At 34.6% G+C, this 18,231-nt stretch overlaps 1 protein-coding gene across 1 annotated transcript; it reads left to right on the plus strand.

The window, feature by feature from the left end:
* Window positions 1–764: 764 nt before the first annotated feature.
* LOC108757186 lies at window positions 765–1,928 on the plus strand. Its single transcript, XM_018501599.1, has 3 exons — window positions 765–1,546; window positions 1,705–1,807; window positions 1,854–1,928. The coding sequence occupies exons 1-3, from the start codon at window positions 765–767 to the stop codon at window positions 1,926–1,928; spliced, it is 960 nt and encodes a 319-aa protein (XP_018357101.1).
* Window positions 1,929–18,231: the final 16,303 nt, after the last annotated feature.

An 18,231-nucleotide genomic window follows, 5' to 3' on the forward strand; every position in this document is an offset into this window, starting at 1 on the left:
AATCAATCCTCAATTGCTATCTGAAGGAGCGTATACCAGACTAGTATCTATTGGTTTTTCTACGTCTTGCTTTACGATCAAGTACCCCTGCAATGAAATACTGGAATACCATAAGATAATAGCTGCTTCATAGTCCTAGGATAATTATAATGTAACTTGGAGTCCTACCTGTACAAATGAAATGATTATTTTGTGATATATCACAAATTTCTTGAGACGATTACAAGCTTCTCTATTTCTTTACGGTCTTCTTTACAAAAACTTTCTATTGATGATAGTTAATTTACCATGTTTCTGATCTGTCATCATAGAATAAACATTTATAATTGTGGTAAAAGAGAAATGACACGTCCCACTAATAACAATACATATTATAATACAAACTACAAAGAAATAGATATTTAAAAGGAATAAGATATTCAAAGATGACGAACAGTTGTTATCAACTTTCAATAGTGATTGTTTCGTATATACTGATAAAGAAAAAAATATGTGCAATAATGAAAATATCAGATGGAGGTAAATATAAATACCTGGATATATATCTAAATCTAATACACATATTTAAAAATAATTGTTTACGCTAAAACAGAAAGGATCACACAGCTATAACTAATTAAATTATCTCTTAATTATCATAGGAGTTAAATTAACTTTGAAATAAAACGTTATTCCATATATTTTATGATCAAAAAGAAAAAAGAGGATTCGAAAACAAGCTACATCTTGTATTTCATTAATTAGAAAAGAGTGTTCACTAGAACATGGACTTTCGAAACGTAAATCCATTAAATGTTAAATTAAACAGATTCTCAGGCAACTTGTTACCAATGACTAGCGATGATTCTCTATTTTCTGTAGCGTGGAGAATATATAGTGTTATTATATGGTTGATTGAAATGATTCAAACTAGCACAGTAGTTACTGGAATCTTGATTGTGCCAAGAAATAAGGCTTTGCAGGATGCAACGGTTGGCTTAGTTGTCACTATAGAGGTATTTTTCTTATTAAGGCAAATGCATGTACACAGAGACCTTGTAACTCATTTGATTCAAAAACTGAATGAAATTCTGTGCTCTGAGGATAAGACGATGAAAATTATCGTGAGGTCAACCTTGAAGCCAGTAGAGATTCCACTGAAATTTTACTGTATTGTTGGTACTGGATCCATATTCGTGTGGTGCTGCATGTCTTTCACGGTAATTTTAAAAAAAAACTATTTTCTCTATGAAGATTACAGACTCCCAATAGTTCTTTCAAAGCAACCATTCTCGATAGAAATATTTCTGTTGGGAAACTGCATTGCAACTATTGCCAGCGTGTATATGTTTATAAAGAAGGTTGCCTTGGATGTTTATATGATAAATCTCATCTTGCTAGTAACAGCACAATATCGCTATATTGCTGTGAAGCTCACAACAATATTTAGAGAGAATGTTCCACAGAATCAGAGTAATGAATCAGAAAAGAAATATTCTACTGTAGATTCTTTGGCGGTCCTGATGAAGATGAAAGCGTTATGTCGACATCATAACGCTGTGGTTCAGTAAGTATAATTGAACATTTGCCTGTTTTTCAATTAGTTTATTATTTTACTATATACTATTTTTTCGAATTATTGTTACTTGTCTCTTAAAAATATTCTTTAATTTATATTATTCGATCCCAACTGAGCTTATTTATTTATGTGTGTTCCTCTTTCAGGATAACGCTAATGTTAAAGAAATTACTTTCTTTGAATATGAGTCTAATGTATTTGACAAATGTTTTTCTTTTTTGTTTTCTCGATGTTATGCTGATAAGTGCAGTGAGTAACATTTAATAATAATAATAATATAAAAAATGTTTTTTAGATAATTGAAGGTGATGTTAATGATAACGATGTCAAATCTAGGTATTATCGAAGGCTCCTATCGAAGGAATTATGATTATTATGTATATATCCGGTGGCCTAGTACAGCTTTATATTTTATGCTCATGTGTTAATCAATTACTAGATGCGGTAAGCTTTATTTTAATATTTATTGATATATTTGTTACCCCCCCCCATTCTTTCGATCTTACAGTATGTTTTATTTCATAATAATTTTTAAAAAGTTTTAAGTTGTAGTACAATTTTTGATCGCAATCTAATGTTAAATTTATTAATACTTAAGAAGAATAGTTACATATTTATCAAATTTAATTCTTTATTTTTTATTTAAAAAGATTCTGAAAACGGATTATCATTAATAGATACATAAATTACATACAAATATACAGAGTGGCTTCAAATTTCGGCTCCATCCGTCCTGAGCAGGTAGAGCGGACTAAACTGACAAGGAAACTTCTCGAGGTGTCAAATTATGATTTTAACGAAACTTTGTGAACATGTAGCTTACATAAAAAGATGAATTTAGAAAATATCAGTTGCTGCTAAAAAACAATTTGAAGGGCTAAAATCATTTCTTACGTGTAACAGTTTTCAGCTTTTTCCATTATATCTCAAAAACTATTTGAGATGTAAAAAAATGTTTTATAAAAAAGTTTTACAAAATTAATTATATTCATTCGGGTTTTTAGAATAATTATTTACCAATTTTTTTCAAAATTTTCGAAAAAAAATTGTTAAATAATTATTTTTTTTTAATGTCATTGACGTGAATAAATAGAGGTAATTTTATTATAAAACTTTTGTATAAAACATTTTTTTATATTTCAAATAATTTTCGAAATATAGCGGGGAAAGCTGAAAATCACTTCACACATGGGCCTGATTTCACCCTTCAAACTTTATGTTGACAGCAATTTTTAGAATTTTTTACAAAAATTATTTTTAAAAATATTTATAATAGGTAGAGGTAATTTTATTATAAAGCTACTTAGCTCTATAAAGTAAATGTCTATTCCAAGAAAATGATAATGCTATCATTTCCACACCACTTATCATGAGTCCGTCTATCATGTATCTGTCCAACATATGATGCATTACAATCTTTACAGTCAATCTTATATACTTAATTAGATTGAGAAGATTGAGATAGCACATCTTTTTGAACTTTAATAAATCTATTAAGCTTATTTATACCTCTATAAGCCATACGTAAAAATGGTACATTTTTAAAAAGCACACTAATTTTTATGGAAATATTAGGAATAAATGGTATAGAGAAACAATTTTTTATTATTGTTTTGTGACAGGTCGCTGATGTTACCTTGTATTGAAAGGCTCGCTCGCCAAAGCGGCTGTAATGATGTCGATTCTCTTTGTTTTAACTTTTTGGTTTATTCGTAAGTCGGAATTAAATTGCTTTCGAAGCAGGCAGTAGGCAATGTTCACAATCCGAAATTTACTATGTTCTGTGCGATGCATGCTTGATACTACGATGACGAACTTTTCTTCGTCGTTATAAGACTTAGTATGTCAATAACGCGATCGGCGAATCTCGCCGCCAATTCCCGCAATTCTTTCTCACACTGATGGTCCTCGCGGTACGCGTATCTCGGAACGTTACGGATTAGAATACACTGGAGATACATGTCGTTTTGTTCGTACTGAATATTTGTGAGTGATCATCGATCAAGATTAGGCAGTGAACTGACGATTCGCACACGGAGCGTGTGCGCGATCTACAGTTTTCGGGATTTGCGCAAGGGGGGGTCGCGTGCCATTTGAGACAGCGTAATTAGAATAGGAGCAATATGCTTGTTTTTGACGGCTCGGTCTCGACGAGCTGTTTGCTTGCTCCGAGAATATGAAAAGTAACGATAATTCCAGAACATATCGCCCACCTCGAATGTATGTTAAGCATTCGAAATAATTCGCATCAAAGCACGCAAAATACAGGAATGGTATAACGACAAAAATGGTTTAACACAAGTACAAAAATCGTGACGCAATACAGTTAAAAATTAAGATTTCGCGATATGGGGTAATATCAGGTACGTTTACCGGAAATCCACCCAGAAGGAATCTTTAGACTCTTCAGAATTGATCGTGACGGGTAGAAAACAAAATTTCGCAATCGGTCGCTTATACTCGGAGCGCCCTGTTTTTACAGTGACGACACGAGTTAAATTGTCATCGCCAGGATGACACGCCGTAATCCGGCCAAGTTCTCATTGGCTCGGTGAAGCCAGAGGGTTACGCACGAGGACGTCGTTTGGCCTATTTTAGCCAGTTGCTGGACAACGCGCCACTTTAGGCGTTGTTGAAGGGTATGCATGTAATCACCGGACCAAGACCTCCAAAAACTTTCAGTTATGTGTTGAACCATTTGCCAACGCGAAAATCGGTTTTCGTGTAAGTTAAGTACGCCTGGTTCGGCGAGAGCGAGAAGCGAGGTTTCGACTAAAAAATGACCGAGGGTTAGCGCGTGATAATCGTCGAAATTATCGGATACGGGAGCGATCGGATACGAATTAAGACACGCCTCGATTCGACAGAGCAGCGTAGAAGGGGAGATATTTTCTCAAAAGTTAGCGTGTGGAGGCCGATGCATCATTTTAAATGATGCTTGACACTTTTAACACTGGCTTCCCACAGGCCGCCGAAGTGCGGCGACGCAGGGGGCAGGAAGTGCCACGCAGTTCCGTTGATTGTGAGTTGGTTGCGGAAGTTAGTATCTCGAATGGCTTTTGCATGTGCGTTTGATAGTTCGCGATCGGCGCCGTGAAACGTGGTTCCGTTATCGGAGTACATGGACGTCGGTAATTTTCGGCGAGAAACAAATCGCTGCTATAAAAGTCGGAGAGGTGTAGTCACTGATAAGCTCTAAGTGCAGAGTTTTGGTCGTGAGGCATACAAATAAAGCGATATAGGCTTTTTGCGATTTATGCCCTCGACCGGGAATCTGCAGACAGCGATCAAATCTGTGTGATCGACGGTATGGACAAAGGCGCGAGCAGTACGGTTGACTCTCGCAGCCGGGAGGTCACCCATGAGTTCGATGGGCACGTCGGCGCATTGACGCGTGCATGGTATGCACTTATAAAGTACAAATCGAACGGCGTGGGCCCGGCGAATCCAAAATTCGTGTTGCAATGACGTGAGCGTTAATTGAGAACTGGCATGCACGTTCTAAAATGATGGTGCTGGATAATGAGTACGTAGGCTGCTGGAAAAGTTTCTGCAAACAATATGAAAAAAAACATGTAAAATTCGGCAAATGGCTTTATTGTTTTTCGAAGTATTCGCCTTTAAGATCGATACATTTTTGCATCCTCTCAAACCAATTTTCGAAGCATTTTTCTCACTCTAAGGTTGTAACTTCAGAAATCAGTGTACGAAATGTTTCAACAGCTGCTTCAGGCGACTCAAATCGCTCACCACGCATCTTATTTTTAATGTTTGGGAACAAAAAATAGTCATTAGGTGTTAAATCAGGTGAATTCAAACAATGAGTCATCAATTCAACATTATTACATATAAATCAACGGTTTGACGTGCTGTGTGACAGCTGGCGTTGTCATGATGAAGGATGATGCGACGATTTCAGTTTGATCTACGCAATTCATTTATGACTTCTGGCAAACAAATTGTTGTATAACAATCAATATTTACAGTCCTTTGATCCTCTAAAGCCGGTTGTCACATGTCCGGTATAACCGAAGAAACAAGCAATCATTTGCTTGGCAGCACTGCGTGAACGAACAACTTTTGTTGGTTTCGGTTCATTTTGAAATACTCAAACAATGGATTGATGTTTACTTTCGGGCTCACACGAATACATCCATGTTTCGCCCCCAGTAACGATATTGTAGACCAAATTTGACCAATCTCGGTTGAATTTCTTGAGCATTTCTTTACTCCATTTAACACGAACCTGTTTTTGAGCTTCGGTCAAATTGTGTGGGATCCAACGACTGTAAAGTTTCCGTACGCTCAAGTGATCATGCAAAATCGTATGTATTGCTTTCATGTCAATGCCTAAGGATACCTAAATCTCGCGATATATTATATGCCGGTCTCGCTCAATCATTTCACGCACAGCATCAACATTAGTGGCAACAACAGACGTGGATGGACGATCTTCACGGAATTCATCACTAAGAAAGGTACATCCACGCTGGAATTCGGCAAACCAATTATAAACAGTCCTATTGGATGGTGCTTCATCCCCAAAAGCCAAATGAAATCGATCGATGCATTGTTTCGGAGTTAGATTACATTTGTAATCGTAAAAAATCATTGCCCGAAAATTTTCTCGCGAAATTTCCATTTTCTTACAAAATAAGTTCTTTTAAAATACTATGCAAACAAAACTAGTTGGCTTGGGTACAAACTGTCAATTGAATTATAGGTTAAAAACGTCTAATTTTACGGATATGATAGTAGCAGAACGTTGGCGCCACTGGAAGTACTAGATTGCAGAAACTTTTCCAGCAGCCTACGTACTATGTAAGGATTGAGAATGGAGAGCGAAAAGCCCTTCGGTACCAGGCACTTTTGTTTTAAAGCCGCAATCTCAGTATGAAACATGTCTGATTGCATGGAGCCAGCGTTTGGCGCTCTAAATTTCTTCTGGGAGCAAAGTTGCGATATTCGTTTGCGAGTTTTTAAAATGTCGGAGTCGACTTAGAAAACGGTAAAGATACGCGTAATTCGTAGCAATTTTGACCACAAAGAGTAGCGCGACGCAAGATCCCACGGGAGAATAGTGTGCAAGGCACACACCGGAGGCTCCGGGCTCCGTTGTTTGAGATGAATATCGGAAGGTACTGAAGGACAGTTTGGCCAGGATTCAGGAGGATAATGTAGCCATGGAGGGCCTGACCACTATAAAGCGTGTGTCTCGAAAAGATCGGGAGCGAGACGCATGAAGCACAGTCCGCGGGATTGATGTGCGTCAGAACATGACGCCAAGAAACCAGGGAGAAGTGATTGCACAGCCAAAACATAATTGGTGACAAAAATTTTTTATCAGGAAGATGATTGACTCAACCAAGCGAGTGTAATGGTGGAGTCCGTCCAGCAGTGGCACTCGAGGTTAGGGAGTTGGAGTGCTGAGCGCGCGAAATGCATCAAGTGTGCGAGAAGCAACGCAGCGGATAACTCCAATCGCGGGATGCTGATCGTTTTAAGAGGGGCCACTTTTGATTTGACGGCGGTAGAGTCGTCTATATTGACGGTACGAAGGTATATTACCGCAGCGAATGCCGCAGTCGAGGCGTTGGAAAACCCATAAAGGGCGCAGTATAGAGTATAAGATCCGTAAATAGTCCAGCGCGGTATGCTAATTGCGTTGAGACACAAAAGTCGTTCATGGTAATTAAACCAGCAATCAAGAAGTTGGCTGGGAATGTCGTCATCCCACCGGCATTGGAGTGACCACAGTCGTTGCATAAAAATTTTAACGGTAATACTGACGGGAGAAGCCCATCCTAGAGGATCAAAAAACTTGGCGATGGTCGACAGAATGACTCGTTTGGTTCTTGAGGGTGATGACGGTACGGTCACGCGGAATTGAAAAATATCTAGGATTTCACAGTATTACTAAGACCTTGAGGTGCTCATCGTCTTGAAGAACTTTATGAGTGGCTAAACGATGATTCGCGGGATCAAGATCGGACAACAGAGCGGTGGCATTGTTTGCCCATTTTCGAAGATGAAAGCCTTCTTTCTTTAATAACTCTCTCAATTGATCGCGTGTTTGTCGAACAAGAATTTGATCGTCTGCGCCGAAAGCGCAATCATCGACATATGTCTGATGATGTAAAACGGGAACCGCGAGCGGAAATGCGGCACCTTCATCGTCGACGAGTTGATCTAGGACTCGAAGAACTAAGTAGGGAGCGGCGACTGTGCCGTAGGTAACAATAAGGAGACGGTAATCCATGATTGGTTCGTCAGGGTTAGGTTGCCATACAATGCGCTGATAATCGGTGTCCCTGGAATTGATTAATATTTGCCGATACATTTTAGCGATAACGGCAGTGTATACGTAACGGTATTGGCGCCACTGCATTATGACAGTGGCTAAATCCTTCTGGAGTTTAGGGCCAACGACTTATGGTCGTTCAACGACGTTTCGTTTGAAGTGCAGCATGAAGCATTGAAGGCCACTCGTAAGCGGGTGGTTGCACTGCATTACGTAAGATGCGCATGATGCGGAATGTAATAGAAACAGCATGATGCGGAATATAATAATTTTACTCTGGTTTGATTTCCGATGTTCGGAACTTTTTCGAATACCGTCGAGAACGAGCGTGCCGAATAGATCGGCACCGATTATGATGTCGATCGGATCAGAACTCATGGAGTCACGATCGGCAAGTTCGAGCCCTGCGAGATGTTTCCAGCTGTACGCAGTGTCGACTCGATCCGGTAAATATTTCGTTACTGATCGCAGTATAAACGCGATCGTATTATAGACAGGTCCGTCGCGATGCGGCGGGGTAATCGTGATTTAGGCAGCTTGACACACGACGGATTGCATTTTGCAAATGCCGATAATGCAAACGGAGCGATTAATTCTCGCGAGGCGTAGGCGTTGAGCAAGCGATTCGGAGATAAACGTAGAAACAGATCCCTGATCAAGAAGCACACGAATGGTGATAAAACGGTTATGAGACGAATAAACTCGTACGCGCGTCGTAGCGAGCAAGATTTTGGAGCTCAACGCTACAGTCTTCGACAATAAATGCGTAGCGACGGCGGTGACATTCTCGTTATTCGCTGGTACGGACGTCGACGGTAGCTTAGCGTCGACAGGCTGAACGGAATGATCAAATAGGTGATAAATGATGCAATAACGTGTGATGCTGTCGTGTTACTATACTGTCGATACGCGCGAGGATTTGTACAATCTTTCACGGAATGTTTCGTACTGAAACAGTACTTTACACAGTGTTTCTGGTTTTTAATGAATTCAAAACGTTGAGATGGAGTTTGCTTTAGGAACGTAGAACATTGATACAATAGATGGTTTGCTTTGCACAATGAGCATAAAAACGGAACGATAGACGCGGTATGTAAGGCGAGAGTTTTCTTTTTGGAAGTCGTCTGTGACTTTTCCGTTGCGTTCACGGGTGCAATCGCGTCGAACGCGCGAATGCGCGATGCAAGAAATTGATCAAGTTCGCGATAACGCGGGTAATCTACTGTATCGCCGAGTTTAAATTCCCAAGCTTTTCGCAATGGTTTATCGAATTTTTGTGACATTAGAAAAACAAACCAATCATCCTAATGTTCAGTCGCACAGCCGAGATTGCTCACAGCTTGTATTGCTTTGTTGGTTTGATCGCGAAGCATGCGGAGGTCGTTGGAGGTTTCTGTTGTAAGCGACGGTAAATTGAAAAGCGATTGTGAATGTATGTAATGAAACGACATTTATTATCATACCAGGAAACGAAAATATTCCACGATAGCGAAATTATCATTGATTACCGCGAGATGGTCCAAGGCGTTACTTGCACCCTCTTTTACACAGGAACACAGAGTGCATGCGTTCGACATTCGTTAATCTTTGATCCTCATGGATTATCGATTTAAATTTATCGCGATAGCTTTCCCACTTGTCGAAACTCCTGTTGAAGGTCGGCAGATTGATCCTCGGAAGATGAGACGATGACTGAAAAGAGTTATTGAGACCACTTACGTCATGTACAGCGGGACGAGGTTCGCGGATCTCGTGACAGTTCAATACCTCAGCCATGTAGTCGGCAGCTTCGTGATAGTAGTTCTCAGGAAGTAGTTCTGGGTGAAGTACGCATGGGTTGCCTTCGACTTCTCGTCCGCAGCCAGCGTGATTTTGCAATCCAGCTCCTGGTATCTGGCAAAGGTTTTCTTGAGGGTTGCGAGACGTTATCGCGTGACGACATGTGTCATCTTGGTCTGCCCGAGCTTCTTGAAATTCGTGAGCATGCGAGATATGACGCCCATCTGCTGGTTTTGCATGCTCATCAATTCATCGAAAGATGACATTGTTTTCAACTGAAGGCACGTCTCAGCAAGGAGAGAGTCAAAGTTCGAGAATCAAACAAAGAGCACTAACTCTCCTTGGCGACGATTCGGCTCGAAGGACCAAAATATGTTTTGTGACGGGTCGCTGGTGTCACCTTGTATTGAAAGTTCGCCAAGGTGACTGTAATAATGTCAATTCTCTTTGTTTTAATAATTTGCTTTATTCATGAATCGGAACTAAATTTCTTTCAAAGCGGGCAGTAGACAATACTCATAATCCGAACTTTACTATGTTCTGTTCAATGCGTGCTTGGTACTACGATGAAGAAGTTTTCGTCGCCGTTATAAGACTTGGTATGGCAATAACGCGACCGGCGAATCTCGCTACCAATTCCCGTAATTCTTTCTCGCACTGATGATCCTCGCGGTACGCGTATCTCGAAACGTTACGGATTAGAATTTACTGGAGATACGCGACACGTTTTGTTCGCACTGAATATTCGTGAGTGATCATTGATTGAGATTAGGCAGCGAACTGACAATTCGCACACGGAGCGTGTGCGCGATCGAGAGTTTTCGGGATTTGCACAAGGGAGTGTCGCGTGCCATTTGAGACAGACAGCGTAATTAGAACAGGAGCGATATGCTTGTTTTTGACGGCTCGGTCTCGACGAGCTGTTTGCTTGCTCCGAGAATATGAAAAGTAACGATAATTCCGGAACAAAAGTCAATAGTAGTATTCATTATATTGTAATTAGGAAGACAAAAATTTTCACCTAATTGCAATAATGAATGTTCTTCTTTAGGTATTAAAGTACTACTAAGATTTTTGAACCAAAGAGATCATTTGTCTTAGTAATTTTATATATAATATCTTTATAATCAGAAGCAATTAAATTGTTTCAATCAATTCATCGATATCATCCAAATTAGGATTAAAGAAAACAAATTTTTTACGAGTATATAAATTAGCAGTGTTATTTGCAGGTTCTGTACATTTATTACTAACAAAGTAATATTTAATATCATTTATATTCCTCGTCTCATAATATTCCTTATTATCAAGTAAACATCTGAACTTTTTTTCTAATCTATAAGATTCAGTACTATGAAGTTTTTTTAAATAAATAGATTGTGATCGTAGAAAATTATTAGAAATATATTGAAAGGAAGAATATTTGTGATATTTAAATTTAAATAACATAATTCACATAAAAATATATTTGCGCGACTAATATTTAAAAAATGCTTATCAAAATATTGTAACATTACAACATCCTTCTCCTCATTTTCTTCAATATGTCTTTAATTTAATAATGCAGTTAAATAATTTTTAAACTCAAGAAGATGTTTTAATTTGACTCTAATTTATTTACTTACATACGTTAATATGAACGTTGCTCATGTTAATTACAGAAATGGATTGATTAACATTTTGATACACATGGAAGTAAAAAGATAATAAAATGTTATTTAACTCAAGAAACAGGGTTGCCATTGCTCTTTTGACATTTAACAGTGATGAGTTACGATACCATATACTTCCTGTAATGTATAAGCACATTTTTTGTTATAAAGAGTAATGAATGTATTTATTATAAATTTTAAAACTACTTGTAAATCTCGTTATTAATACTAACATGATTTATTATATGACAAAATGTTTGCAATTACGATATTCTTCAAAAAAATGCTGTATACCAAAATATTTCTTGCACCAGGAACATCGTATTATAACAGGTGCACCATATATAGAGCAGTGAGTTATTTCTTGAATATCCTTTCCATTGAAACAAAAATCTACTGGAGTTTCGAATTGTGGCGGCTGTTCTTCGATGTATTCATACCAGGCATATTTAAAAAGATTATGAAATCGCGGAGAAGATAGTTGTATATGCGTTAAAGATTACAATTTGATGACATTATTTCTCAAATGTAAATTAATATCATAATAATAACATAACGCGATCACTGAATGTTCTCACAAAGTTTTTTTGTCTAAATCCATAAACGTCAAGAGGTTGAATCATTTCCATTTCTTTGGTATAGTTAAAATTCGTATATCTACAAGTTGTATAATTTATCTTTTTTTCTCATAAATTCTTGCAGACTTGCAGGACATTGTCCGCTCCAAGAGTCTAATAACAGTACACTAAAACTTCCAGTAGCGGGTACAAATACATTTGTAAACCAAGACTGAAAGTGTTGTGTAGTTAATTTGCCTGATTTGATGCTGCAATGTAAACATTTGCAGGTTTAAATAAACTTTCTTGTACGCGTGGTCCAAAATTTCCACTCGCTTCTTTCAGTACTTCTACCAAATAGAGAGGCTTTTAGTACCAATTGTTATTTAGCTTGCAGAAATTATGGGCATAATCGTGTAATTGTATAGTTATCGATAGTGATTGAACTATACTTTCAACTATTTTAACATCTTGCCTGAATGTAATTCCAAATTGAATCCACTTTCGTTCGCATTATATGGTATATATTCTCTAGTTCAAAAAGATTTATATTAGAGTTTACGATAACTATGAAGTCCTGACATGCAATTTGTAATTATTCTTTATCTCTTTACGCAGAACGACTTACAAATTTTATTATTTTTCTTGACGCGATTCTATGTTTTCTTTTATAATTTAATATCCATGTTGCACTAGCTTTAAATGAAGAAAGATCAATTTGTGCTTTGTCATCCGAGACAAAATCTGCATCAAGTAAGTTTGATTCCCAATAATTTTCAAATTTTAACGTAGTATCAGTATGAATATCACATAACATTTTATTCATTGAAGAGTGTATAATATCCTTTATCACATTGCGCAATTCAATTTCTTTATCGTTTACAGGTGTTTTCGGAATTTTTGAAATTTGAAAAAAGATAATTTACATATTGAGAATATTTGCAGGATTCACTTGTATTATTTTAACGATTAGTATTGTTTGACTTTGACTTTGCACTTGAATTATTCGTTATTCTTGCTAATTATGCTTTATACTGAAATTATTGCAAGATCTTTGTGATTTATATAATAATATCAAGTGATATCACTTTTGAAGTAATATCACTTTTACATATCAGGCATGTATCTTATATCTCATGTACATTATACTTGATAAAATGACGTTACTGTCCCGTTAATTAATAATATTAATCAAGCACGTACATCATATGTGATATAAAAATGACGATACTGTCCCGTTAATTATTTATCAAGCACTATAATATATCATAAGTATGAAAGAGCGATAAGTATATTAAATGATGAAAGTGTTTCTGTACTTTTCATTAGGATTTTTTAATATGAATCTTTCTTATACAATTTCTTACATCATAAGATCAAATATAATACAAACCGGATCGATAATCAACAGATAAGATGTTTTTTGTGTACTTCTGTCTGACCAATAAAATATTTTTAACAAGGATTCTTTTATATAAATAATATATCACATACACCTTCTAAATAAATCATGTACATTTTTATAATACAATAAGCGTCGCTGCAAATATTTTTGTGCAACATTTTTTTGAAGAATATCATAATTGCGAACATTTTGTCATATAATAATCATGTTAGTATTAATAACAATATAAATATTAATAAAATGATAGCATTTTATCATTTTTTTGGGATAGATATTTACTTATAAGTAGCTTTATAATAAAATTATCTCTATCACATAAATACATATTTTTAAAAATAATAATTTTTTTATACAATTCTGAAAATTGCTGCCAACATAGAGTTTAAAGGATGAAATCAGGCCTCATGAAGTGTGAAGCGATTTTCAGCTTTTTCCGCTATATCTCAAAAATTATTCAAGATATAAAAAAATATTTTATACAAAAGTTTTACATTAAAATTATCTCTTATTCACGTCAATAATATTTTTTTAGAATAATTATTTAACAATTTTTTTTTTAATTTTGAAAAAAAATTGGCAAATAATTATTCTAAAAACGCGAATGAATACAGCTAATTTTGTTGTAAAATTTTTGTATAAAACATTTTTTTATATCATAAAAATACTTTTAAGAGATATAACAGAAAAAGCTGAAAACCGCTGTAAGGAATGATTTCAGCCCTTCAAACCGTTTTTTAGCAGCAACTGATATTTTTTAAATTTATCTCTTTATGTAAACTACAAGTTCACAAAGTTTCATTAAAATTATAATAAAATATAATTTGACATCTCGAGAGTTTCCTTGTTAATATAAAAGTCTTTTACCATTTTGCAGTTTGCACAATAGTTAACAATAGCATTTTATCATTTTCTTGGGATTAAGTTAGTTAACGAGATATTAACGTTTAAAGATAATCGAATAAGCGCGTCCGCCCAATCTAAATACTATTGCCGAAGATATGGCCCACTGATCGCACGGCGCGCAGGCCACTAGGAGCGGGGATAGCCTAGCAGGCGCGCCCCGCCGTTTAGAGTTAGGAGCTCCGCACAGTAAAAGAAACAGGGAACAGAAAATAGAGAATAAGAATTTCAACCTATCCGAAACTGTGTATTCCACAATACATGATTTTGCGCGCCAGTTAGGCCATCCCCGCTCTTCGCGGCCCGCGCGCTGTGCGATTGATGGACCGTACCTTCGGCAATAACTATTCTTCTCGTTAATTCTACCTGCTTAAGACGGGTGAGCCCGAAATTTAATGCCACCCTGTATATACATATAATATATAATATTTATGAAGTAAATAGTAGAACATTGTTGAAAGTTGTCTGTGTATAATTAATCTCTCTAACTGTATCTCTTAAGCTTATTAGACAATCTATAATCTAAATTAGAATTTAGAATATAACTTTATTTGTAATTCTGTATGTTACATAAAAGTAAAAATTTTGAATATAGTATGTACGTAAATTACATAATTTATTAAAATATTAATTATATACTGCAATAAAGTCGATTCTATGTATTGTCATTTTCTCTAAAATTTAGAGTATAGAAATAACAGATGAAGCATTTCATGAGAAATGGTATCAATTTGGACCATCATTAAAACACATGCTTAGGATGATGATAATAACTAATAATTTACAGTGCAAACTGTCAATCTCTGAAAGATTTAGTCTATCTCTGCCTTCATTTATGACGGTAGGATTTAATGTACTACTTGTATTTAGCACATACTCGTATGATTATGCCATTTTCGTAAAAAATTTTCTTGTAGAAATTATTTACATTATACTATATAATTTCAATATTAATGTTATTGATGCTTACCTTTTCCTAAATATTTTGTTTCTTATAGATCTTGAATCAGTCATACTCGTTCGCACTTCTGTTTCTAAAAATGAAATAAAAACAAAGTACGTTTTTCCGTTTATTGTATAATAAATATTTTAGCACGAATATTTTTTCTTTCTTAGTCTTAATGATACTACTCGTATGTAATGGCTTATTTACACATTGTAAATTATTTATTCATTTTGCTATTTACGTATAATATATTTATATTTCTTATTTTAGTTCTAAAGAACGGCAGAATTTAATTAAGATAAATAATTAAGGAAGAATTTAATTATCTAAATATATTATGTACATATATCATATTCAGGTACACAGTATTGAGAAAAAAATAAGAATTTAAATTAATCTTTTATTTAAATACCTTTAATGGTAGCTGAATTTTAAGTGCTTGTATAATTTTGAATTTATATATTACGTATCTAGTCCTTTAAATTGAGCGCCAAAATAATTTTTCGGTCATGAAATGCAAACTACTACTGAACTACCGCAGTAATAATATTACGAATTAAATTGACTAGCTCTTTAATAATTCGATACTCTTACGCAACTTAGAACAATCTTATTATAATAATGCTAAATAAGATATTAAAATCTGTAAATAATTAATTTTAAACTGATTGTAAGATTATTATGCTTTAATTACTGCGTTTACATTCTTACTTACCTGAAGATTTGTTTTTTAAAATAAATATAATATTAATACAGTGACTTTTGGAAAGTGGTGCTATAAGCGCGATGCATAATAAATATATATATATATTTTTAAATCTAAATATTTGTTTGATATTTAAAATTTGAATAGTTTATATATATAATATGTTTCGGTTGCTTTTTAACCATCTTCAGTGCAAAAACGATTAAAAAAACAAATAGAAAAGCTTCATATCCATTCACTATTGGATGCATCTCAGTGTAAGATTTTTTTTTCTTTTTTTTTAAACTTGACAAGACAAAAGTTCACGGTGGTGGCTTTTCACCAACAATTTTTATGTTTTTTTTTATAATTTGACTAGTTAAATTAATTTATTAATACTTGTAAATCTAACATTGTGGATATAATTTGATAATGACGCTTATCAAATGTATTTCAGCTGAGGTTAAATTCTTCACATCATCCAGCCATCCAACTGGTTGCATTCAAGAAATTAAAATTGACCACCTCACACTGAGATGCATCCAGTACTGAGTGAATAGATATGAAGCTTGTCTATTCGATTTTTTAATCATTTTATTAATCGTTCTTGCACTGAAACATGTATGTAAACATGTATGTAAACATGTGTGTATGATACTACTCAAATTTTATATATTAAACAAATAATTAGATTTTAAAGAAAATATACTACCTATATATGCGCATCACCTACAGCGCCGATTTCCAAAAATCATTATATTAATATTACATTTATTTTATTTCATTTCGGGTATTATCTATAACATTTTATTTGTTTTTTTATTTCGAGAGTTTCTACGAAATTTTACTTTTGTTTATTACTTAATTAATTTTTAAAATCGTTATAAGGTACTTAAAAGCATCGAATTGTTAAATTTGTAATGAATTTAACTCGTAATATTACTGTGATAATTCAGTAGTAGTTTGCGTTTCATGATCGAAAAATCATTTCGACACTCAGTTTAAAGGACTACATACGTATATATTATACAAATTCACATAGAATTATATAAGAACTTAAGAGATCCGACTGTTAAAGACATTTATTTCCTATTGGTAGTGTTCTCACATGTACAATCCTATGAGATTTAATATTGCTTATTATTTAAAATATGTAAATGAAATATAAATTATATTTCATATATTTAGCATTGTTTAAGTTTTACCGAATTAAAATACATTATCCGAGTGTCTGTAAATCACTTTTTTTCACAAGTCATTAATAGATACAGAATATATTATTAAAAAGAAATATTTATTTTAATAATAATATTATGATACATGAAATAATGCAGTTAATTTTGTAAAACATTATTACGTTTGGTATTAATTTAACTCAGAAGATTATTTTGTGGTTTTTCATCGACGAAATACGTATTGAGTAATTATTCCTTGAAGGCCTCAAAATCATATCTCATTTTGGAAATTGATTATTAAAAGCTATATATAATACAAAAAATCTTTTTATATATATATTTGTTACTCTTATCTTAGTATACAAAATGTGTAATAATTATATTCCTAGCAAACAAAATGGTGGCGCTACAGCACGTCTTTCATCACTCGCAGGAGGGCTGCGAATAATGAAGATATCTATAGCAGAACGGGTTCAAGTATGCTGTATCAAAAATTTGATTAATTATTTTTAATCTGCATTAAATTTACTAAAGAAATACTTGTCCGATTTAAAAAATATTAAAAAATGTGAAAAAGATATATGCGTAAGGAAAGACGTTCAATTTTCAATTTAAGAATTTAATATAAAAATCAAGAGACACTGATAGTATCTCGCGACGCTAAGCCACGCGCAACGACACTACCACGGCTACTTTACGCGAGACCGCGAGTTGCGGGGAATTGCAATTATTAGATCTCAATAACGACTGAACCGATCAGGTTCTACATACGCTTAATCGATAGCGTTCACTCAAATTGTGTAATAAAAGTGCTTTTATTATTTTCCTACTTGCCCTACGAACGAAGATATTGTGACGCAAAGTCCCGATATGAAACTTTTCACATATAGATTTAAGATACGTCGTCGTTATTATTATTATCATCGTCATCCAGCCAGATGTACTGTTACACGTTTCAGCACGAGAGTGCGCTAGTCGTTCTGTCAAAATGTACTGTTGAACGTTTTGGCGCGAAAGTGCGTTAGTGTTGATGCAACAAGAGCTAACGGTCCATGGTAAATGAAATTATACGTATTGGTATTTGTTAATAACTTTTCTTAATAACTCAGCTAGGAAATGATAATGAAAAATTATCGACTTCTATTTGTTTCTAATTAATTATTAATTAATATTTAACAAAAGGAAATTGAATAGAAATTACACGCTGGTAATTGTTAACTAGCTAAGAAATGAAAAAGTGATTTATTTATCATCGATCTCTATTTGTTTATAA

Source organism: Trachymyrmex septentrionalis, unplaced genomic scaffold, assembly GCF_001594115.1.
Source record: "Trachymyrmex septentrionalis isolate Tsep2-gDNA-1 unplaced genomic scaffold, Tsep1.0 scaffold134, whole genome shotgun sequence".
Lineage (NCBI taxonomy): Eukaryota > Metazoa > Arthropoda > Insecta > Hymenoptera > Formicidae > Trachymyrmex > Trachymyrmex septentrionalis.

Coding starts and splice junctions, on each gene's coding strand:
- LOC108757186 (XM_018501599.1), top strand. CDS start 765: ATGGACTTTCGAAACGTAAATCCATTAAATGTTAAATTAAACAGATTC. Junction 1,547..1,704: donor CATCATAACGCTGTGGTTCA/GTAAGTATAATT, acceptor TTCCTCTTTCAG/GATAACGCTAATGTTAAAGA. Junction 1,808..1,853: donor ATGTTATGCTGATAAGTGCA/GTGAGTAACATT, acceptor AATGTTTTTTAG/ATAATTGAAGGTGATGTTAA.